Below are 25,939 nucleotides of genomic sequence, written 5' to 3'. Positions count from 1 at the left end.
CTGTGTACATTATACATACTTCAAACTTTGAAACTGTCTTTCCATTTGAATGATTGCAAGTTGAATCAAATGCAAATATACCCTTAACCCAACTCTACTATTAGCAAAAACAAACACAGGAAACTTTGAATGTAAAATAGAACTATATCGGGAGCTTTTGTGAGTGTTCCAGTTTCTTTTTCTTTTTCAAGTTGTTCTTTGTGATAGTGTGTTTACTCAATTCCTGAAGTGTTGTCAAGTAAGTAGTACTTAATCTGTGAAAATGTTAAAGCAGCTCCTTTTTCTCCCTCAAGTATCCCCCCTTAAGTGTTGCTGTAATCATTTTAAGATTGAAGTGGACGATTTGATTTCATTTTAAAAAAATTATTTATAGCACATCAAGTAGCACTTAGTATTTTGTCACAACATTGAAACCTTTTCTGAAGCCCCACATAAAATATGGCAGGAAGGTCGGCAGGCTTATGTATAGAACTTCTAGAAACTTATCTCACCATTGGAACTGGTTATAATTCCTGGGTGCTGACATGAAGATTAATAATGTTTAACTCTGATTTTGGCAATTTTTACCAATTTCATTGCCATGGTCCTTTTCTTTTAAGTTATTACCTGGAACTGAAGTGATAACAAATGTTATATATTTAATACTGCCAGATAAAAGGTTAAATTTTCATATGTTAAATGCTCTTACATACACACACACACACACACACACACATAGCTGGATCAGAAGGAAATGAATAATTCTCCTAAAATGGAATGATTGTCCTAGTTTTAACATTAAGTGACTCATTCCCATGTGGTTAAGTTGTATATAAAAATTGGAAATGCAACCTGCAGGTCTTTGTGTACTGACTGTATCACATAGTTATACTTTTCTTTTGTTTTTCTGGGAAATGATGTTCCTCTTAGCTTTGCCAAGTTTTATTATTGAGTCAACTGCCAAAGTTTAAGAGAGAGAGTCAAGGGCTCTTAAAATTATTTGGTGTTGAGTGAAGAGATAAAGAAAGGTATTTCATATTCCCAAACATTTTATGTCTCTACCTGATGTTGGTATATAATCTAGATTTCAAGACTTTTCTGGTTTGTCTTTAAGTGATATACACTGTAGAGTGAAGTCAGAATATTAGTGAGAAGAGTGTTAATCCCACTCATTAATGCCAGTGTGGAACTCAGTATCCTAATGTTTAAGGGAATATATTCGTTCTTGCTCTTCTTCCCTGTTTCTAAACTTTTGTGCCTCAGAAAGCTTGTGTGTCTGCTTGTGGTTTCACACCATCTGGAAGTTCAAATTTGACTTTAGAAATGATGTCATACTTGCTTACTGCAAACCTGGCTGATGGTAGTTGAGAATTGGATGCAGTTCAGGTCAGAGTTTTGTCTTAACTTAAAAACAAAAAGAAAGACCCATACGCTTTGTTTCTGGATTCTAGACAATTGTGAAAAGCTCTAAAGATAGAGTGAAGGTGATTGAAGGGCACAATTCAAATTCCTTTGAAGCTAAGTACAGGCTTCTTGGCACATGGAAAATAAACTCCCAAACTGAAGACTTCAGCTGGCACACATTCTTTCCTGCCAGGTTGAGTTTGGGTACTGCAAGTAGTAGGCTGATCACAACCGTTGTTGCTTTCTGCTTTCTTCCCAAAGAAGTATTCCATGGCTAGGGTTACTTGTCATCTCTTCTGTGCTCAGGAAGATGCAGCAAGCTCTCATAGATCACACATAGCAAGAAGGTGCTACAAATGCTAAATGTATTCATCACTACAGGATTTCTTTTCCTAAATTTTCTCCAGGACTTCTCATTACTTCCCATATTGTAATTTATTTATTTTGTTTTGGGTATTAGGCATTTCCTTTAGTCCAGATATAGACCATCCAGCTTTGAGAGTTAGAATGTGGGGCTATTGGGACTACAGTAATGGATTTATTCTCAGAAGCACACTGAGTTGTGATCAGGCATTGTGCAAATCTCTGTGATTGAACATACTCTTGATAACCATGGTTGTAATCTGAAAGCTCAGCATATCCTGCCAATTTCTAGGGAACTCATCAAATGCCACCCTTTATGCTTAAATTAAGCATCATATTTTCTCACCAAATATGATGAAAAGCCTAAGACAAAGCAATGGTATTATTCTAGGTTGGTAGATGAAAAGAACTCAATACAAAAATAGACTACTTGGGAATCTGGGTTCTTTAAACTTCTGTACAACAGGCATGAATTTTACCTGGCTTTATATAGGGAAGGGAAGAGCCCAAGATAAAGGTATTCACTCCTCCTTTCGAGTTCCTGTGTCTCCATGGCCATATGTGAGAAGAGGGAGTGTTGTCAGATATTTGAAGACTCTGCAACTCTCATCCCTCCAGTCACTCACACCCAGCTTCTTTCAACAAACAGTTAGGACCACTCTGCCCCTGGGATCCAAGCATTTTCATCATCCCTTCCCCTGCAGGGACCTCCCTCTTCACCCTCCTAACTCCTTATCACCTCCCATCTCCTTATCACCTTTGCCCTTTAAAAATACAATGTTGGCATCCCTTTCTTGGAAAGGAGAAAGAATTGGAGTTTTTACTATAATACTTTTATTTTTTTTAATCTCTCATGCCTCACCTTACCTCTAATAACATCAGTCTTCCTTGATGCATTCTGCCAAAAATTGATTCCTGCCTTTAACATCATAAATGACAGGTGCTTGAAGGGTATTGATTCCAATGTTGCAGTTCTACAGATGGAGAAACAGAGGCTGGCTGGGTGGAAGAAGTGAGTTATTTGCCCTGATCCTCAGAGTCAGATAGAAGGAGAACAGGATCTGCAACCTTGCAGTCCTATTTCCATTGTTTGAATTGCCTTTTGGCTTTGTGTCCAAGAGTGTTTTGCTTTATAATATTCTCATATCCTTTTAAAATTATTTTTGTCTTTTTTTTTTTTTTTTCTTTTATCCAAATTTTACTTGCCCTTGGTATGAAGAAGCAAGATGGTCAGTAAGATTTGTTTTAAGATGGGACATTTCCATGCTCCCCTCTGCCCTACTTTTTCTTCCCCAGAGACAACTCCTTTTACCTTTTTCTGCCTTAATATTTTGACATTTATAGTAACATGCCAGAATCCCTGCATGCTGTAAATGATTAACATGCTCAGTTGCTAACTAAAAGTTTGAAGGTTTATCTATCTACCCAGAGACACCTCTGGAGAAAGGCCTGGAAATGTGCTTCTGAGAATTCAGCCATTGGAAACCCTGTAGAGTATATGAGTAAGAGTCAACTAGAAGGCTGCTGTTTACTGGGTTTGATAACATGCTGGCATCCATACTTCCTGATTGTTGATGTAGCGATTATCTCCTGACTTCCTGTTATGCAAAATGAATATTAAATTCTTCCACTACTACAATACCCCATCTCCCATGTACAACCTTCCTTCCCAGAGTTATGTGGCAATTTGGTTGCCAGGCGATGTTTTCCTTTGTTTTGGTATCTCTCTCTCTCATGAAAATTGCCGTAAGATTTAAGTTTATCCTCAGTTGAATATGCATACGCTTTTCAACTTTATTGAAATATAAATTATATAGGTCACTGCGTTTTGACATATCTATACATTTATGTAGGAGCTCTGGTAGCATGGTAGCATAGTGCCTATGGCACTTGACTGCTAACCAGAAGGCTGGTGGTTCAAACCCACCAGCCACTCCTCGGAAGGAAGGTTGGGCAATCCTACTTCCATAGTGATACTGCCTCGGAAACCCAAGGAGGGGTCGCTATGAGTCAGGGCCGACTCGACAGCAAATAACAACAACAACATACATTTATGTAACCATTCTCCTAATCAAGTTAAAGAACAGACAGGCAAACAAATATTCCTTGTGACTTTTTATAATCAGTCCTTTCCATACCCCACCCCAGGTAGTCACAACTCCAATTTCCATTACCATGCATTTGTTATCATTGTTCTAAAACTTTATAGAAATGGAATCTTAAAATAAGTCCTCTGCTTTCTTTCACTCAGTGTGTTCTTGAGATTCACACATTTTGTTGCCTGTGTTTATAGCACATTATTTTTCTATGGCTAAATAATATTCCATATAAATATACCATAATTGTGTCTATCCACTCACCTGCCAGTGGTCATTTGGGATGTTTTCAGTTTGGCCTATTATGAATGATTATGGTATGAACAATTCTGTAAGTGTTGTTTTTTGGGTTAGACTTTTTTATTCAATATATATTAATTACACTTTGATATTTTGTAGTACACAATCTATTCCTTTTCCATATCTAGGATACCAATCATGAGTTTGTTTTGTGCATACCTTCCCAAAATGACCAATACAGATCTTTGAAGAAGCAACTACTGGGATCCATGGGTGGATCTAACTCTAGTCTTAACACGTGATCACACATTAAGTTGTCTTTAATGACATAGAAAAATAAATGATGGTCGTGGTACACGATGAGAAGGAGGCCCAGTCATTCAGGCAAAAATTTCTAAGGTTGTTTTGCATCCAATAAAAAAGTGAATGTCTCAGGAATGTTATATTAACTGAGAAAAATTCCTTGGAAATATCATCGCCTATTTTTGACAGTAATTAAGGACAATAGCCTTCCAAATAAAGTGTGTGTTGCAGGGGTTTTTTATTTTAGTTTAGTTTTTGAGACTAGCTTGGGAGGAAAAAAAAACACCTCACTGCCATTGAGTTGATTCTGACTCATAGCAACCCCCTTTGGGTTTCTGAGGCTGTAAATCTTTACAGAAGTCATTTGCCCCATCTTTCTTCTGTGGAGAAGCTGGTGGGTTTGAACCACTGACTTTCTGGTTAGCAGCCAAATATCTTATCCACTACACAAGTGGAGCTTAGCGATGCAAATATGATGCTTGAGATTGAATAAAGCAGACTTTTTAAATAACTTTTTTTGAAAGATTCACTCTACAGTGATCTTTTGAGGGTTTATGTCCTTTACATTTTCCCATACTTCTATACCACCAGTGATTTTTTTCCTATGATCTAATCAGAGCAGTTTAGAAATAGAGGTTTGTTTGTTTGTTTTTAATCACAAATAGATGTTAAATTTTAAAAAAGTAAAGCTTGTGTTTTTTCATTTTATTAAGGACATTTGAAAAGGAGGAATTGTCATTTTCTGATTTTTGAGTTAAAGTAGAAGTAGGAATTTTTTTGTATACTTTGTTTTTTTAGTAGTAGTAGTATTTGGAAAATAGTCTTTTCATAAAGCTGGCGAACGAGGGTGGTTTCCACATTTTCTTCCTCTAGTGGCATATACTTCCTCCTGGCATCATGTATTTTTCTAATTTAGGAGCGTTTCTCTACGTGTCAATCTCTTTTCTTCCAGATGTCTGTGGTGTGTTTTGTTCTCCATATTCCTGCAGGCAGCTGCAAAGCCTGAGCAGCTTTGCCTGCACTGAGTTTTCAAAGACGCAGTATTGGGGTGCTTTGTCTGCCAGCATGGGGTTTCACAACATAGAAACAAGCTGTTGTTGTTATTTGCTGTCAAGTTGGACCTGACTCATAGCGACCCCTTCTTGTGTTTCTGAGGCGGTATCACTATGGAAGTAGATTGCCCAACTACTGTGTTTTAAAAAAAAAAAAAAAAAAAAGGTGTCACAGAGTCGACTCCGACTCCTGGCTACTCCTTATGTGTCAGCATAAGTATGTGTTCTGTAGAGTTTTCAGCTGAGTTTAGAAGTAGCTCACAAGGTCTTTCTTCCAAGGTGCCTCTGGGTGGACTCAAACGTCCAACCTTTCAGTTAGCATTAACTGTTTGCCTTACCCAGGCACTTCAGAGTACTATGTTAGAATGTTTAATTTCAAATAAACATCATCTATTTTTAAACAACTGTACTGTTGTTCAGATACATAGTTAGTGGGACCTTAATGTAGATGCTGTTAAAACAGTTCCATCGAGGTGCTCATGAGCAGTGGTGTTGGAATCATGCTGTGTTTGTTGTTTTTAGGTGCCGTTGACTTGGCTCCAACTCATAGTGACCCTACATACAACAGAACAAAACACTGCCAGGTCCTGTACCAGCCACACAATACTTGCTATATCTAAGACCATCGTTGCAGCCACTGTGTCAATCCATCTCATTGAGGTCCTTCCTCTTTTTTGTTGACCCTCCACTTTGCCAAGCATGATATCTTTCTCCAGGAAATGGTCCCTTCTGATAACAAGACCAAAGTAGGTGAGATGGAGTCTGGCTATTCTTACTTCCAAGGAGCATTCTGGCTGCAGTTCTTCCAGGACAGATTTGTTACTACTTTGGGCAATCCATGGTACTTTCAGTATTCCTTGCCAACACCACAACTCAAAAGCATCTACTCTTCTTCAGTCTTCCTTATTCATCGTCCAGCTGTCACATGCATATGAGGTGATTGAAAAAACCATGGCTTGGGTTGGGTGTACCTTAGTCTTCAAAGAGACATCTTTGCCCTTCAGTACATTAAAGAGATTTTTTGAAGTAGATTTGTCCAGTATAATATGTTGTCTGATGTACTGACTGCTGCTTCCATTGGTGTTGATTGTGGAACCAGGTAATATGAAATCTTTGACGATTTCCATCTTTTTTCCATTTATTATGATGTTGCTTATTGGTCCAGTTGTGAGGATTTTTATTTTCTTTATGTTGTAATGTAATCCATACTGTATATGGTAATGTTTAACCTTCATCAGTAAGTGCTTCAAGTCATCCTCACTTTCTGCAAGCAAAGTTGTGTCATCTGCATATCACTGGTTGTTAATGAGTCTTCCTCCAATCCTGATGCCATGTTCTTCTTCATATAGTCCAGCTTCTTGAATTATTTGTTCAGCATATGGATTGAATAAATATGTTGAAAGGATACAACTCTGACACACTCCCTTCCTGATTTTAAACCATGCAATGTCCCCTTGTTCTGTTCAAACAGCAGCCTCCTGGTTTATGTACATGTTCCTCATGAGCACAAATAAGAGTTCTGGAATTCCCATTGTTCTCAATGTTAACGTAATTTATTATGATCCACACAATTAAATGCTTTTGCATAGTCAATAAAACAAAAATAAACATCTTTCTGGTATTCTTTGCTTTCACCCAAGATCCATCAAACATCAGCTATGATATCCCTTATTCCACGTGTTCTAAATCCAGCTTGCATTTCTGGAAGTTCTCTGTCAGTATACTGCTGCAACTGTTTTTGAATTATCTTCAGCAAGATTTTTCTTGCATGTGATATTAATGGTATTGTTCAATAATTTCTGCATTCTGTAGGATCACCTTTCTTTGGAATGGGTACAAATACGGATGTCTTCCAGTCAGTTGGCCAGGTAGCTGTCTTCCAAATTTCTTGGCATAGATGAGTGAGTTGCCTCTAGCATGGCATCTGTTTGTTGAAACATCTCAATGGATAGTCTATCAATTCTGAGCCTTGTTTTTTGCCAATTCCTTCAGTGCAGCTTTGACTTCTTCCTTTAATACCTTTGATTCTTGATCATATGCCACCTCATGAAATAGATGAACATCAACCAGTTCTTTTTGGTACAGTGACTCTGCGTATTCCTTCCATCTTCTTTTGATATTTCCTGCATCATTCAATATTTTGCCCATAGAATCTTTCAATATTGCAACTCAAGGCTTGCATTTTTTCTTCAGCTCTTTTAGCTTGAAAAATGCTGAGCTTCTTGTTCCCTTTTGATTTTCTAACTCCAGGTCTTTGCACATTTGATTATAATAATTGACTTTGTCTTCTTGAGCTGCTCTTTGAAATCTTCTGTTCAGCTCTTTTATCTTGTCATTTCTTCCATTTGCTTTAGCTACTCTCCATTCATGGGCAAGTTTCAGAGTCTCTTCTGATATCCATTTTGGTCTTTTCTTCCTTTTGTGTCTTTTTAATGACCTTTTGCTTTCTTCATATATGATATTCTTGATGTCATCCCACAATTCCTATGGTTTTTGGTCAATAGTGTTCAATGCATCAAATCTATTCTTTAAATAGTCTCTATATTCAGGAGAGGTAGTGCCTAGGGCACTTGACTGCTGTTACCAGAAGGTTGGCAGTTCAGAGCCACCAGCCACTTCTCAGAAGGAAGATTGGACAATCTACTTTCGTAGAGATACTGCCTCAGAAACCCAAGAAGGGGTCACTATGAGACGAAGATGACTCAACGGCAGATAACAACAACAACAACAGCATAATCAAGGTCATATTTTTACTCCCATGGACTTGTTTTAATTTTCTTCAGCTTCAGTTTGAACTTGCATATGAGCAGTTGATGGTCTATTCCACAGTCAGCTTCTGGCCTTGTATTGGCTGAAGATATTGAGCTTCTCCATCATCTCTTTCCACAGATGTAGTCAATATGATTCCTGTATACTCTATCTGGTGATGTCCACATGTATAGCTGCCACTTATGTTGTTGACAAAAAGGGTATTTGCAATGAATAAGTCATTGATCTTGCAATATTCTGTCATGTGATGTCTAGCATAGACATAGTAAACACTATGCTGTGTTTAGCCAGCATTTTCCCACCCCTTGTTTTATAACCTCCCTTTCTTGCCCCCTATCCATGCCTCAGGGCATGATTTATAATGACTGATAACCTTTTTGTAAAAGCAAAACCATATTTCCTTTTCATGATTTCAGGTGGATGCACTGAGATTACGATTGGAAGAAAAAGAATCTTTTCTCAATAAGAAAACAAAACAGCTGCAGGATCTCACTGAAGAAAAGGGGACACTGGCTGGAGAAATTCGTGACATGAAAGATATGTTAGAAGTAAAGGAAAGGAAAATCAATGTTCTTCAGAAAAAGGTGAGATTGGGATTTGTTAGAGTAGAGAAGCAGAGGGTCATTTTCATTCATCACTGTTTTCCCATTTCAGAGGAAGTTTTACCTGTGTGAGAAATGATAAATTATTTTTAAGTAGTTTAGATTTAGGAAATAGGGACTTTTAACTTATTAGTAGAGTTTTAGCATGACCTGATGACTTTTCTTTTCATTTGGTTCCCTAGAAACTACATTGTGATGACTTTGTATTTTCCATCCTTTTCCTTATGTGTCTTAGATGTATTTGATGTACTTTTTTACAAAATTTTAGTGGATCCTGTATTTCCAAACCTGTATACATTTTTGGAGGGCAGAAGTGGGGATGTTTTTATACCAGTTATTTAACTGGAATTAATGAGAAAATGTGTCATACTTCCCAATCACAGTGACCTAACACAGAAGGTACTTGACCTGGTATTATGAGTTGAAATACACCTTCCCCAAAAATATGTGATGATTTGCTGGCACTTGTCCCTGTGAATGTGATTCTGTTTGGGAATAGGACTTTCCTTTTGGTATAAGGGCATACCAGTGTAGGGTGAGTCCTAAACCTAATCATTTCAAAGGGCCAGAATAGACAAAGAGAGAAACAGACAATGAGTAATACCAAGGAATGCCAAGGATCGCTGGCAGACACCAGAAACTACGAGAGAAGCTCATAGAAGGAATTGACAAGGTTGAGACTCTGATTTGGACTCAGAACTGTAAGGAAGTAAATTTTTGTTCTTTGAAGCTGCCTACTTGTGGTATTTGGATGACAGCCACACTAGCTAATGAAGACAGCTGGTTAGAACCCTGCTCTCCTTTCTTCTTTCAACAGGTCCTTCTCTCCATGATTAGGGACCCTGTGTTTGGGATTGTATTCTAATTTTCTTTTGGGGGAATTCCATGCAGTTTTGGTGGGAATGTAAATCCAGGTGTCCTTCCTTCCTTAGCCAATGGGTAGGCAAGAAGAGAAAGCAATGTTTGCTCTTAAATTTTAAGCAAAAAGGAAAAGTGCATTGGAAGGATATAGAGCTCTCAGATTAATAAGAAGATTAACTATGGAACCTGGGTAGGGACTGAGTAGGCTACAGTGGTTGCCAGCAGGTGCCAGGTAGCCAGGACGCTGTCACTGATGGACACTGCGCTGGGTACTCATGCTACAGCTGTGGGCTAATAGACTCTTTCTGGCCTCCTCTGAGTTTCACTTGGTGCTATCATGTCTCACCTGGTTTATATCAATAGCTTCTTAATCATTTTGCCCGCTTCGATCCTTCCTCTTTCTACAGCCTATTCTTAACACAGAAGCTGGAATAATGTTTTTGAAATATAAAACAATTTATGACACTTTATGATTAAAACTACTGGTCAGGATCAGCTACATGATATATGTGTCCTAGTGCAAAATGGAAATGCAGGTCCCCCAGATTACTAAGAATTTCAAGGTAGTAGTATTATTATTGTTAGGTACCGTCTTGTTGGTTCTGATCCAAAGATTCCTTGCAACAGAGTAGAATTGCTATTGGGTTTTCTAGGATGCAATCTTTTTGGCTGATCTTTCCTGAAGCTGCTGGGTAGATTCAAATAGCTATCCTTTCTGTTAGCAGCCAGGCACTTAACCCTTGCCGAACATTAAACCTAGCTCTGGGACCTTCTCAGCATAGGCCCTGTGGAATTGCAAAGGTTGTACTGCCATGAAGATGGCTGTCCCTAATGACTTCCATCCTCACTCAGACTCACAGTGGAAATCCACCCAGTGGCCTGCAAGACCTTGCATGATCCAGGGCCCTATAACGCCTTTGACTTCCTGTCCCGCTGCCCTCCCACTTGTTCACTGTCCATCAGCACCTTTGCCCTTTGTGTTCCCTGGAAACTTTGATTTGACTCTTGATGTACCCTCAATGGGGCCATTCTTCTTCTGATCCTGTCCAATATGGAAGCCATGAGCCTCATAGGACTATTCACCTGTTGAAACGTGCCCAGTCTGATTTGAGATGTGCTGTTAAATGTGAATTTCAAAGATGCATTACAAAAAAGAGAAAGAAAGTACAGTCTCATGAATAATTTATAAATTAATTAGATGTCTATATAAAAATATTTTGGATATATTGGGTAACTCACATGTTACTAAAATTATTTTCACTTGTTTCATTTTACCTTTCTAATGTGTCTACTAAGGAGCTCTGGTGGCACAGTGCCTAAAGCATTTGACTGCTAACCTGAAGGTTGGTGATTCAAACCCACCAGCCACTCCACAGAAGGAAGATGAGCCATTCTACTTCCATAAAGATTTCCTGGAAACCCAATGGAGGGTCACTATGAGGCAGAATGGACTCAGTGGCAGTGGGTTTCTTTCTTTCTTTTTTTGTAATGTGACTAATAGAAAGTTAAAAACTGCTTGTGTGTTTGCATTATGTTTTTACTGAATAGTGTAGCTCTTAATATCCACCTGGATTGCGCCTTTGCCTCTTTCAGATTTCTGCTTAATACTGTTTTACAGATGCCTTTGCCTATCCTGCATACTAAAAAATAGCATGACCACCTCCACTCTCATCCATTATATTACTCCATTCAGTTTTATATTTCTAGTGCCTAAGGCACTTGACTGCTAACCAGAAGGCTGGCAGTTCAAACCCACCAGCCACTCCTCAGAAGGAAGGTTGGGCAATCTACTTCCATAGTGATACTGCCTCGGAAACCCAAGGAGGGGTCGCTATGAGTTGGGTCTGACTTGATGGCACATAACAACAACAGTAACAGTGGCACTTACCACCATATGTCAAATTTGTATATATTTTTTTTTAATTACTCATTGACACTATTGAAATATAAATTCCAGAAGAGCTAGGCTTTATTTTTTTTTTCCCTACCATTAGCTGTTCAGCACCCAGGAGGGTGGTGTTGGTGTTGTGAGTTACAACCTTATGTATAACAGAACAAAATGTTGCATGGCCCTGTGCCATCTTTATGGTTGTTGGTATGTTTGAGTCCACTGTTCTGGTTACTGTGTGGATCTGTTTCATTTATTAGATGTTTAATAAATATTTGTTGAATGAAAATATGAATGAATGAGTAAACTAATGAATGACTTTCTCCAGAGTTAAAGTATTGGCCAGAATTGGCCGGGTCTGTATCACATGGCCACCCTCTAATGTCTGGAAAACTCCTTTGTGACTTTGACTTATGGACAGAGCTCTGCAATGATGAAAACAGCAATTGGTACTTGCTTGCTTCTGTGCAGAGGCTGTGATGACATTATTGATGAATTCCTAATATCTGTAATCCCACTTGCTCATGCTCTTGCCCTTTCATAAGTGAAGTCTTCAATCTTGCCTAGACTCTGAGAGCTACCTAGTCTCCCAACATACTCCTATTCATTTGAAGTCAGCCAAAGTTTTAAGCAGTAATCCACCAACAGAATGATATGGCTCCTTTTTAAAAAATAGTTAGAGCTAGATTTAAACCAAATTATGGTTTGAACTGTTATCAGACAGTTCAAAGTAAAGGTTCTACATATGGTTGGCCTTCTTAGGATGTCTGTGATTTGATGGATTGTATTATTAGTTTCTATCCACATAGTGACAGACAATATCCTGGTGGTTAGATTCCCCTCTCACAGCTCCAGCAAATTGATATAAATGATTAAAAGAGGTCAGAAATGATCAAGGACCCATGAGTCAAAGCAGCTCTCTAGGACAAATGGAACCAACAGAGATACAGTTGTAGTGGCAGTTCTAATAGCATGTGCAAAGAATTCAATTAGAAGACTCTTCATTTCAAACCTGTAACATAAAATAATAAAAAAATGTTCATCCAACTTGCTTATGTTGAATATGGTTTACTGGATACTCTAATATGCTCATTATGTGCACTATTTACTTACTTTTGATTACACCTCTGAAGCAGGAATAATTATTAGACCTAAGAAACTGAGGGATAATGAGACTTGCTGTTGTTGTGGAACTCGTCCAAGGACACACAGCCTAATTTTTTGTCTTTTGGAAAATGGAATGATGTGATTTGATACCAAGAGAATAAGCCTCATTTTCCTCTTGACTTCAGTTTTCATGAGGATGATACCAGGTATGTGAATGAATTCAGTAAGAGCACCATAGTTGTTCATTTCACTGGGAGTTAGATGAAGAACTCTCTTTCTTGAGGAATAAATGCAACGGTTTTTCCTGTGAAGCTTTTGGGATGGCACTTTCAATGCATATGACAAATGACCACTTTTGCAGATGTGAATATTTTGCAAAATTTCAATCTTTCCCCCATAGCCAGACTGAGGACCAGTAGGTTTGGGAATAAGTTTGAAAATTTAGAACAAAACTGGAATTATTGTATGGCTCCTTTTGTCAGCATGATCATGATTTCATTTGTTTCAGTCATGTAGATAATAAATTAGAAAGAAAATAAATTGTGGTGATTTGGTGAGGTTGCTTCACAAAGTGTTTACCAATCCATATAGAGAGGAAATAAACCACTGGCAACATGGTGAAGGGATAAGGGCTCTATTATACCTGTAAAGTACAAAAGAAATAATCCCAAAGAAGTGATGTGCACATTTCAGAAAGGGATTCAAAATGCAGAAACAGTACAGAAACTAATGAGCCAGTGAAACATGGATAGACTTGGGGGCTGGGGACTCCTTGGAGTCTCTACCACATTCAGCATTATTGGCTGTTTTAGGTCAGGCCTAGATTGGAAGAACATAAGCTTTGGATTAGAATGTGTTGGCATGGAAGAATAATAAACTCATGTCAATGTCAGAGGTGCAGTATTACTTAATATTTCTTTCTTGTAGACTCTTTGGCAACAAGTACTGTGTGTTGATGCCAGTAGAACTGGGTATCCTCCTTTCACAGCCATGTTTAACCTGGCAAAGCTGGGCTTGCACCTCATATCTGTCAGCTCTGTCTTCAGAGCCTGGTTCTCGGAAGTCTTGTGTAAGCACATGTACAGGTCACATGCCCGGGCAACAGGATGGACTAGATGCTCTATGCATTTTGTTGTTTGAAGAAGGAGCTAAGGCCACATAGAGGATTCCAGGTGGCAGGGCATCTTTTACAGCTTTACAGAAAGACAGAGGTCAATGAAGATTAATTTTGGGCTTTTTTCTATAATTCCAAGTTACAGTGTTTTTTGTTTTATTTTTTTGATAGGAGACAAAAATGCACATGCATGAGAATTGTTTGCTGACATACCCCTTTTTGACTGTGATCCCAAAATGAGAAGAGCAACCCAGTTTTCAGGTGATATCCATAGCATTCTGTTCCCATACCTGAGTTCAGACTTCAGCTGATGAAGTGTTACCTGACTATTGAGTTTTTGTAGGAAATGTCATAAAACTTTGATGACATTGTACATTTGGAAAGCATATAATTCCTAGGGTTTTAGAACATGGTAGCATTATTTGAACCAGAGCAGATTCAGACTGTTGATGCAGCTCATAGATCCTCACAGCATGAATTTGCTACCAAGAATTAAAAAAAAAAAAAAAAAAGCCATTAAAATTGGATGAAAAATCCATCTCAGTTTTCATTCTAGGTCTCTGTCCCATAAGTAATATGGATTTATGGAGCAGAGGTACTTTATTTACTAGGGATGGGATAACAGATGGTGATCTCTCTGGAAGCCATGTTCCCTGGCTGCCTACTGGGCCTCATGGATCACCTGGTGGTTGGAAGAGATGTGGAGGGGTGAGTGGAACCAGCTCTGGGAGTCGGGGATCTGGACCTTCCCACTTCAGCAGCTTTTATTTCCCTATTTGGAAATGTAGGGAAAACACTGGATGAAGATAATATCAGGGTGAGGATACTGTGGAGTATGGTTTTAGTGCACTGGCCTTCTTGAAATTTATTTATCCAAAAAAAAAAAAAAGATACCTGTGAAGATGGCTACAGGACATACAGATCACTACCTTGGTGTAAAATTGAAATAAAGTGTAGAGGATTTTTTAATTTCACTTAGCTCTTTTTCAGTGTTTAAACCATCCACTTGAACTTTCATATTTATTATTGGTAAATCTCCTAGCTTTTAAAATACATATGTAATATATGCATACTCTTTTTGCATTTACCAAGTGCTTCCTATACGTCAACCATGAGTTAGATCCTGGAGATTCAAAGAGATATAAGACTTTGTCCATTCCTCAAGAAGCTCACAGTCTGGTTGGGGAGATAGACACATACTGATAATATTAAATTTAAGTAGGGATGGCATGTTGCTGGAAGCAAACCACTTCGTGGATATAAACAGCAGAAACCTATTGTGGTGATCTTAAGCAAAAGGGAATTTATCGCAAGGATATCTAGAGCCCTAGCATCGATGGTGGGTGGATGTGGAAGAGCATATTGAAGGTGATCAAGGAAACAGGACATCTTGAGTAAAACAAGAGAAGGCATACAGCACCATGATCTCCAAATCAGGAGTGTCTGATCAGCAGTCTTCTCTGTTGATAGCTGCTTTCCCACTCTAATAACTCCACCCTTATATCATGCTGTCAGTCATAATTCAAAGCACTGGGACAAAGCTCCAAACTTCACACAAGGGTGTCTTATTGGTAGGATCTAACTGCAACCTCCCTGTGAAGGAGTCTGGGAAGTGTGGCTCCAAGAACTGGGTTTACCAGTTCTTGTGTCACTTACTCTGGAACATCTTAGCTGACATTGAAGGCTGGAAGAGGTTTTACACTCAGGGAGCCGTTCCCTTTGCACATCTGGCTCAATTTGGAATTGTGCATATCTTTGGTGATTATTGGCTTCCCTTACAGGACTGAGCTCTTTAAGGTCCCTGCAACCATGATCACCTTGGTACCTACGACTCCATGCAGGATGGTTGGCCTCCACAATGGTCCTTAATCATCGTGCACTGGATGAATAAATTAACTCAAGCAAATTTTAAATGAAAAAGAACTCGGGAGAAGAGAAGTCACATTGAGATTTACCCTTGGCCCGAGGATATTGTCATATATGTGAAGAGTCATTTACCCCAGTGAAATGTCAAACCCACTCTTTGTACCCAGTCTGGTGTGTTCTGTGTAGACTGCAAAGTGGAGCCATCCTATGACTAATAAAACACAAATGAAGGAATGACTGTTGTTCTACCCACACCTAGCACCTCCAGCCTCAGTTCCATTACTCTGGTAAGATAAAAAGGGATAAAAGTTTGAGGACGGGAGCTTAGCTAATCTCCTTCATTTTCCTTTTTAATGAAAAGAGAATGTGATATTCATAAAAAAAAATAATAATAATGTCATCTTATGCAAAGAGAATTTTTTCTTCCCTGGTTCCTGCTTCTAATTTATCTTAAAGTCAATTTGATCAGAAATTAGTATTTCCACTCCTGCTCTTTTACTGTTGCCATTTGCTTGATATATCTTTTTCCAACCTTTGATTTTTAGTCTGTTTTTGTCATTATCTCTAAGGTGTGTCTCTTGTAGACAACATATTGATGGGTTTTGTTTTCTTATCCAATCTACAACTCTCCATCTCTTGAGTGGTGCATTTAATCCATTGACATTCAGTGTAATCATTGACAAGTAAGAATTGGTTGCTGTCATTTTGTTACGTGTTTTTTCCCGGTGTCCCTGGTTTCTTTGTTCCATATTCTTTTCAGTGCTTAGCTCATCATGTTTATGAATTGTGTTATCATTTCCTTTGTTGCTGTTGTTTTGGTATTTGCTGAATATTTGTCCTTGTCCTCTTTTTTATTGTGATGTGAAGGTGTTTCATTTTTCTTTGAGGTTACCCTGAGATTTATAATTTTCTCCACAAGATTAGAACAGTCCATTCTGTCTTGCAACTCTCTTGACTTCCTCACCATTTAGAAGTTCTGTAACTACACAATATTTTCTCTCTTTTTGTTTGTAGTTGTCCTGATTTGCCAATTGATGTCTCTGGTTCACTGTTTACAATCTTCTAAGCTTATTTTATTTTGGATATGTCCATAGCTGTGGTTTCTGGGTTATGTCATCTTGTGTATTAATGGTCGGTTGTTATTTGCTAGTCTTGGTTCTCTGTTCAAAGGACTCCCTTTAGTATCTCTCATGAGGTTGGTCTAGTTTTAACAAATTCCCTTCGTTTCTGCCTATCTGGAAATCTCCTAATTTCACCATCATAGTTGAGGGACAATTTTAGCAGGTATATAATTCTTGATTTAAAATTTTTCTCTTTCAGGGTTTTATATGTACCATCCCATTGCCTTCTCGATTGCATGGTTTCTGCTGAGAAATCAGAGCTTAGTCTTTCTTACTGGTTGTCCTTTATAAGTAACTTTTTGTTTTTCCCGTGCTGCTTTCAGGATTCTGTCTTTGTCTTTGGTTTTGATGAGTTTAATGATGATAAGTCTTGGTGATTTTCTTTTGGGGTCTATCCTGTTTGGGGTTCGTTGGACTTCCTGAATGGATATATTCTTATCTTTCATCATATCCGGGAAGTTTTCTTCCAACAAATCTTGGACAATTTTCTCAGTGGTTTTATTTTTCTTTTCTTGTTCTGGAATTCCAATGACACGTAGGTTATTCCTTTTGATGGTATTCCACATGAACCTTAGGCTTTCTTCATTTTGTTTTGATTTTTTTTCTGATTGATCCTTTTCCAAAGAAGTATTCAGGTATTTTTCTTCAATCTCATTAATTCTGTCTTCCATCACATCAGTTCTTCTCCTTTGCCCTTCCAATGTGTTATCTATTTCTGACAATTTAGTATTAATCTTCTAGATTTCTATCTGTAGATTTAGAATTATTTCTAATTTTTCATTTATTTTGTAATTTTTTTCTTGTATTTTCTTCCAAAATTCTTCTAGTGTTTTGACTGTGTTCTCCTTGGTCTGTTTCTCAATCCTTTGAAGATATTTAAATGTAATTCTTTTGAATTCCTTATCAGAGAGTTCCAATGCTGCTTCTTCCTTAGGGATGTGTTCTGGGTCTGTATCCAGCTCCCTTGTTTCTACCACTTCATCTTGCTTCTTTGTGTGGACTGTAATGGTCTGTTGTCTCCAAGACCTCGTGGTGGTATTGTATTTAGATCTCTGTTAACTGTTTGTGAAGATCAGTCAAGGGTGAGTCAGGCTTCTCTTGGTGGTTGTTTATTGTTGGCCTGTTGGTGGAGAAGGAAGTGGTGGCTCTCACTCATAAGTGAAGCTGCAGGACGTGTGGGTGTAGTTCTGTCATATGGGGCCTGTTGCTGTCTCCATCTCAGTTAGACAAAAATAACAATTGAATAACCATCAGAAAAGTAAAAGCAAATGGACAAAAAGCACACTGTGTAATTACACAGGAACAGTAATAAAAAAAGAAAAAAAAAAAAGGGAAAAGGAAGAAAAAAGAAAAAAAAACCTGCAATATCTGGGGACAGGGCAACAAGAGAAAAACGGTAGAAAAGGAGAATAATGAAGAGAAATATGGGAAAAACACAAAAAGAAAAACAATGAAGGGGTTAACCACAAGAAAGAAAACAAAAAACATTGCAACCAGGAATGTGGAAAAGAAAAAAAAGTTGAGAACTAGAACCTGGGAGGGGAAGAATAAAGAATAATAGTAATAATAATAATAGTAGTTTTAGAACAGACAAAAGCAAACTAAAAAACAGAAAAAATAAAAACAGGGCAAGGCAGGGCAAAGCGCCCAGGCTCCAGCCGAGGACACAGACTGGGATGGAATTCCTGCCACTCCAAAAACTAGGTGGGAGTGAGGGACGGCTGCACCTCTGTTCACCAAGAGGGTGTGGGGTATAAGAGTAACAAGAGTAATGTCACACCTTTCAGTAGTCCAGGTCCAGGATGTCCTTGGGGTTCCCAACCAATGGAGCCTATTTTTAAGTCCCTGTCACTTTAAATATCCAAAATGGTCAAGCTGCTTGTAAACATTCAAAATGGCTGCCCTCCTGACAGACAAAAGTCCACAGCTCAGCCCACCTTCCTCTTTGCTGCTTTCCCTTTTATTACCCAGCCACCAGAGCAGTGCTCTGTGCAGTCCCTGGCTAGCAGAGCCTATTTTTAGGTTAATTCTTAGGTCCTACCACCACTCAGCAACATCAAGCTGTCTGTGCCATCAGGATCACTGACAAACTATAGCTCCGTATGTCTCCTTTTTTGGTTTTTTCATGCAAATTCTTCTGCTAGTTGAAGTTTAGTTCACTTCTATATTCTTCCTTTCAAGGCTCAGGGGTTCAGGATTATCTTCTGTATCTGTGATAATTGGTTCCCCTTTTCTTTGTTGAAGAGGGTCTGTGCAGTCTTTCTGCCTATTCTGCCATCTTACCAAACTCCCTACTTCTAATTTATTGGATTGTTAGAGGTATAGTGCTTTATGAGAGTGATGAAATGAAATTGCTGATGTTGCACAGTCATTTCTAATTATGATGGAAATGATACTTTTTATTCTATAAAGAATCATCTGCTTTTGATTGAATCCATCATATGTACCAGGGACTGTGCTAGTGGTCGTTATCTTTAGGTCATGAATTCTCGCTACAAACCTAATAGCATGTAACCCAGTGCAATTAAGTCAATTCCAACTCAGAGTAAACCTGTAGGATTGAGTTGAAACACCCCCAAAGAGTTTCCAAGGCTGTATATCTTTACAGAAGTAGACTGTCACATCTTTCTCCCACAGAGCAGCTGGTGGATTCATAGTGCTCACCTTTTTGTCAGCAGCCAAGTGCTTAACCATTGCTCCACCAGGGCCTGTAAGTACTTTAAAAATAATGGCACTGTGACTTAGAGAGGTTAAGTAACGTGTCCAGAGTTCTCAGCATGGAAGTGGGGAGCTAATAATAGCCATTACACTTTTAGGCTGTTTTGTAATTTTGCTACTGCTTCCCTAATGAGAGAAACAGGAACATAAATTATTATGGATCTGCTACAATTTGAGCAGTTTACTGGAGGTATATACACAACAATGCCTATTTTCAATGCCAGACTAACAGATAAAACCACTAAATAATGTGATGAAAAATAGAAGCCATTTGAATTAAAAAGATATACTGCTGGGTCTTGATTTATATATACATATAATAATAACAAGGCTCTGAGAATTGACGGAATACCCATTGAGATATTTCAACAAACGGATGCCCCATTGGAGGCACTCACTCGGTTATGCCAAGAGATTTGGAAGACAGCTACCTGGCCAACTGACTGGATGAGATCCATATTTGTAGCAATTCCAAAGAAAGGTAATCCCACAGATTGTGGAAATTATAGAACAATATCATTAATATCACACGCAAGTAAGATCTTACTGAAGGTAATTCAAAAACGGTTGGAGCAGTATATTGACAGAGAACTTCCAGAGGTGCAAGCTGGATTCAGAAGAGGATGTGGAACAAGGGATATCATAGCTGTTGTCAGATGGATCTTGGCTCAAGGCAAAGAATACCAGAAAGATGTTTACTTGTGTTTTATTGACTATGCAAAGGCATTTGATTATGTGGATCATGAAAAATTATGGATAACATTGAGAAGAATGGGAATTCCCAAACACTTGATTGTACTCATGAGGAACCTGTACCTTGACCAATAGGCTGTCGTTCGAATGGAACAGGGGGACACTACGTGGTTTAAAATCAGGAAGGAAGTGCGTCAGGGTTGTATCTTTTCCCCACACTTATTCAATCTATATGCTGAGCAAATAATCCAAGAAGCTGGACTATATGAAGAAAAATGTGGCATCAGGATTGTAGGAAGAATCATTAACAACCTGAGATATGCAGATGATACAACTTTGCTTGCTGAAAATGAGGATGACTTGAGGTACTTACTGATGAAGGTTGAAGAATACAGTCTGCAGTAGGGATTATATCTCAATATAAAGAAAACAAAAGTCCTCACAACTGGACCAATGAGCAGCATCACAATAAATGGAGAGAAGATTGAGGTTGCCACAGAATTCACCTTGTTTGGTTCTAGAATTGATGCCAATGGAAGCAGCAGTCAGGACATCAGACGACATGTAGCATTGGGAAAGTAAACTGCGAAGGAACTGTTTCAAGTGTTGAGGAGCAAGGATGTCTCCTTGAGGACTAAGGTGTGCCTGACAGAAGCCATGATATTTGCAATCACCTCGTATTTATGTGAGAGCTGGACAATGAATAAGGAAGACTGGAGAAGAGTTGATGCTTTTGAGTTGTGGTGCTGGCGAAGAATGCTGAACGTACCATGGACTGATATAAGAACTAACAGATCTGTCCTGGAGGAAGTGCACCTCAAATGCTTCTTGGAAGCGAGAATGGCCAGACTTCGTCTCACCGATTTTGGTCATGTTGTCAGAAGGGACCATTCCTTAGAGAAGGGTGTCATGCTTGGTAGGGTGGAGAGTCGATGAAAGAGGGGAAGGCCTTCAACAAGATGGATTGACACGGTGGCTGCGATGATGGGGTCAAGTATAGCAGGGATTGTGGAGCTGGTGCAGGATCGGGCAGTGTTTCATTCTGCTGTGCATGGGGTCGCTATGAGTTGGAAATGACTCGATGGCACCTAACAACAACAGCATAATAATAATGATAGAGAAAAGGAAAGATGTGATGCCCTTCAGTTTATATTTATTGTTTTTCCCCCATGAGATTCTTCATGTACCATTTTAAGCCATGGTGTTGTTTACTGCTTAGCTTTAAAGGATTGTGCTGTTTTCCTTCTAAAGGAAGATTGTCCAGTCTTCCTACCAAGGAGTGGCTGGTGGGTTTGAACTGCCAGCCTTCTGGTTAGCAGCTAAATGCCTTAGGCACTACACCACCAGAGCCCTCTTTAAAGGCTGAGACTCCAAGAGATGACTTGGTAAGACTCAGCAACTTTACTCGACTAGCCACAGTTGAACTCATGAGTTTGGAGACTCTTTACAGTCCTGAGATGAAAGTGGTCCTTGAAGCTTCTCTACTTTGCAGTGAGTGCTTCATCTAAGGCCTGCCCTTGGTGTAGGCAATCACACTCCATTTCTGAAAGTAGGAACTGGGCTGGCATCCTGGAGGCTCAATGTACAACCAGGGTTGGCTCTGTGTCTAAGGCAGTGATTCTCATGAAGGGACCATTTGCCACCCCCACCCCCTGCTCCAGGATATCTGTCAATATCTGGAGTTGGTTATAGGCATCTGGTGGGCAGAAGCCAGGTGCAAAAAGGGTATGGTGTGGGGGTAGCATCCTCAGACCTACACTAATTTCATGAGGGGGAGACAGAATCGCCATTAGCAGCATCAACCCAAGACTGATCCCTATGAAATGGAAGTCAGACATACTGCCACCCTTCAACCTTTTTACCAGTTCTGACACCAACCATCCCTTCCATGGCACTCTCTACTTCTCTGCTGGATTCAGTAATTCATTTTAGTGACCACACAGAACTCACAGACAATACTCTCAATTATGAGGTTTATTAGGAAAGTAACAGGTCGCAATTCAGGTTCAGGAATGCTTAGGATACAATTTTTCCATTAGGAAAGCCTCCCCTCGGTCATACCCATAGGCACACCCCTTTTTGTCCCTTGGCCTGTAAGCCTTGCCTCTTTCTGTTCAGGCAAGAGATAAAAAGCTTTTATAGCTCTGTTGATAGGTGCACCGTATTCTGCCAGCATGCCTCCTGCCCAAAGCCACTCAGCTTTCTCATTCTGTGGGACGGCAAGCTTGTTGCTGCATCTCACATCAGTCTTTCAGTTCTGCTGCTTCTATCTGTCTGCCATAGTCTCAGCACAAGGATCTCAGGTCAAAGAACACTCCACTTCTGGCTACTCTTTCTTGATGGTAGTGAGATCCCTCTTTTAAGTCTAGTGAGATGGCAAAACTGACCAATCCTCATATTAATGTTCCATAAACATTGTTTGCACAGTCCCACCACCATTCTGTAAGTTTGGCATACTGTAGTGGTTTGCCTGTTGCTTTGAGGCTGGATGCTATGCCACCTGTGTTTCAAATACCAGCAGGGTCATCCATAGTGGACAGGTTTCAGGTGGAGCTTCCAGACTTAGACAGACTTGGAAGAAGGAAAGGGTCATCCATTTCTCAAATAATTGGCCAGTGAAAACCTTGTGAATAGCAGGAAACACTGTCTGATACAGTATTGGAAAACTTCATGAATAGTCCTGAAACTTTGTCCAATACAGTGCTAGAAGATGAGTCCCTCAGGTCAGAAGGCACTCAAAATATGATAGGGGAAGAGCTGCCTCCTCAAAGTAGAGTTGACCTTAATGACATGGATGGAGTAAAGCTTTCAGGACCACCACTTGCTGATGTGGCACAACTCAAAATGGGAAGAAACATCCATTAATAATTAAAACATGGACTGTGTGAAGTATGAATCTGGTAAAGTTGGAAGTTGTCAAAAATGAAATAGAATGTATAAAGGTCAGTATGCTGGACATGATTGAGCTGAAATGGACTCGTTTTGGCCATTTTGAATCAAACAATCATATGATCTACTATGCCAGGAATGACAAATTGAAGAGGAATATTGTGCCATTTATCGTCACAAAGAATGTTTCAAGATCTATTCTTAAATACAGTGCTGTCAGTGATAGGAAAATATCCATATCCCTACAAGGAAGACCAGCTAATACTGTTGTTGTTGTTACATGCCATCGAGTTGGCCCTGACTCATAGCGACCCCTCCTTGGGTTTACAAGGCAGCATCAGTATGGAAGTAGGATTGCCCAACTTTCCTTCTGAGGAGTGTCTGGTGGGTTTGAACCACCAACCTTCTGGTTAGCAGTCAAGTGCCTTAGGCACTATGCTACCAGAGCTCCTTAGTACTATTAATTAATTATTAATACTACTATTAATCAAAGTTGTGCACCAACCACCAAAGCCAAAAACAAGGAAATTGAAGATTTTTTACCAACTTCTGCAGTTTGAAATTAACCAAACATGCAATCAAGATATGTTGATTATTACTGGTGATTAGAATGCAAAAGTTGGAAAAAAAAGAAGAATCATCAGTAGTTGGAAAATATGGCCTTGGTAATAGAAATGATGCTGGAAATCGCATGTTAGAATTTTGTAAGACCAATGACTTATTCATTGCAAATACCTTTTCCAACAACATAAATGACAGCTATATATGTGAACTTTCCTGATGGAATATGCAGGAATCAGATTGACTATATCTGTGGAAAGAAGCGATGGAGAAGCTCGGTATCTTCAGCCAAAACAAGGCCAGGAGCTGACTGTGGAATAGACCATCAACTGCTCAAATGCATGTTCAAATTGCAGGGGAAGACAATTTTTAAAAGTCCACAAGAGCCAAAATATGACCTTGATTATATGCCACCTGAATGTAGAGACCATCTAAACAATAGATTTGATGCATCGAACCCCAAGGACTGAAAATCAGAGGAATTGTGGGATGACATCAAGAACATCATCCATGAAGAAAGCAAAAGATCATTAAAAAGACAGAAAAGGAAGAAAAGACCAAAATGGATGTCAGAAGAGATTCTGAAACTTGCTCTTCAACAGAGAGTGGCTAAAGCATATGGAAGAAATGGCAAGAAAATAGAACTGAAGAGAAGACTCAAAGAGCAGCTCGAGAAGACAAAGTCAATTATTATAATAAAAGGTGCATAGAGCTGGAGTTAGAAAACCAAAAGGGAAGAACATGCTTGGCATTTCTCAAGCTTAAAGAACTGAAGAAAAAATTCAAGCCTCAAGTTGTAATATTGAAAGATTCTATGAGCAAAATATTGATTGATGCAGGAAACATCAAAAGAAGATGGAAGGGAGTTCTGGTAAGATGATGGAATAGACAGACAGACTACACAGACCCTCATTAACAAAGAAAAGGGGAACCAGTTAATACAGATACAGAAGATAATCCTGGAGTCCTGAGCTTTGAAGGGAAGGATATAGAGGTAGACTAAACTCCAACTAGTAGAAGAACCTGCAGAAAAAACACCGAAAAAGGAGACATACAGAGCTGTGATCTGTCAGTGATCCTGATGGCACAGACAGCTTGGATATTGCCAAGTGGTGTTAGGACCTGAGAATTAACCTAAAATTCAGCCCTGCTAGCCAGGGGCTGCATGGAGGGCTGCACTGGTGGCTGGTGAATAAAAGGGGAAGCAGCAAAGAGGAAGGCAGGCTGAGCTGTGGAATTTTGCCTGTCCGAAAGACACAGTCATTTTGAATGTTTATAAGCGGTTCGACCATTTTGGATATTTAGTGACAGGTTTTTCCCAGATTCCAGGGACTTAAGAACAGGCTCCAGTTGCCAGGAACCACAAGGACATTCAGGACACAAATGGCTGGAAAGGTGCTATATTCCCCTTAATGCTCTTATACCCTACATCGTCGTGGTGAATAGAGGTGAGGCTATCCCTCACTCCCACTGACCTTCTAGGCTGGCAGGAATTCCATCCCAGTCTGTGTGCATGGATGAAGTATGGTTGCCCTTCCCTGCCCTACCCACATTTCTTTTTCCTTTTTTTCAATTTGTTTCTTTTTGTCTGTTTTAAAATTATTATTTGTCCTTTTTATTATTCTTTATTCTTATCTTCCCAGGTTCTAGTTTTCTTTTTTTTTTTTTGTCTTCCCCATTCCTGATTACATTTTTTTTTTCTTTCCCATGGTTAAACCCATTCCTTGTTTTTCTTTGTGCATTTTTCCCATTTTTTCTTCATTATTCTCCTACTCTACCTGTTTTCTCTTATTACCCTCTCCCCAGATATTGTGGGTTTTTTTTTTTTTCTTTTTGATGATTCTTCCTGTCTTTTTACGTGGTGTGTTTTTTGTCCATGTGCATTTATTTTTTTAATAGTTTTTTGATTGTCGTTTTTGTCTAACTGAGTAGGATACAGCAACAATGCCCATACAACACAATTACGCCCACACCTCCTGCAGATTCACTTACTGAGTGAGAGTACAACTTCCTTCTCCAACAACAGGCCAATGATAAATGGCCACCAAGAAAAGCCTGACTCACCCTTAGCTGCTCTTCACAAATGGTTAACAGAGATCTAAATACAACAATGTCACAATGTCTCAGAGACAGCAGGCCATCACAGTCCACACAAAGAAGCAAGATAAAGTGGTAGAAACAAGGGAGCAGGATACAGACCCAGAACACATCCCTGAGGAAGAAACAGCATTGGAAAATTCTGATAAGGAATTAAAAAGAATTATATTTAGGTGCCTTCAACAGATGGAGAGACAGATCAAGGAAAACACTGAT

At 39.1% G+C, this 25,939-nt stretch overlaps 1 protein-coding gene across 1 annotated transcript in view; it reads left to right on the top strand.

Moving 5' to 3' along the window:
- ERC2 (ELKS/RAB6-interacting/CAST family member 2) overlaps positions 1 to 25,939 on the top strand; it is a 1,380,507-nt gene that overhangs the window by 643,719 nt on the left and 710,849 nt on the right. The window contains exon 6 of the mRNA XM_042780470.1: positions 8,623 to 8,790. Coding sequence (XP_042636404.1) covers positions 8,623 to 8,790 — 168 coding nt within the window. The remainder of the gene's footprint in view (positions 1 to 8,622; positions 8,791 to 25,939) is intronic.

The sequence above is a fragment of the Orycteropus afer genome, unplaced genomic scaffold (genome assembly GCF_000298275.1).
Source record: "Orycteropus afer afer isolate SDZICR_OR568_19922 unplaced genomic scaffold, OryAfe1.0 scaffold00041, whole genome shotgun sequence".
Classification (NCBI taxonomy): domain Eukaryota; kingdom Metazoa; phylum Chordata; class Mammalia; order Tubulidentata; family Orycteropodidae; genus Orycteropus; species Orycteropus afer.
The sequence above is the reverse complement of the archived record's forward strand: the minus strand, read 5'-3'. Positions and strand labels throughout refer to the sequence as shown.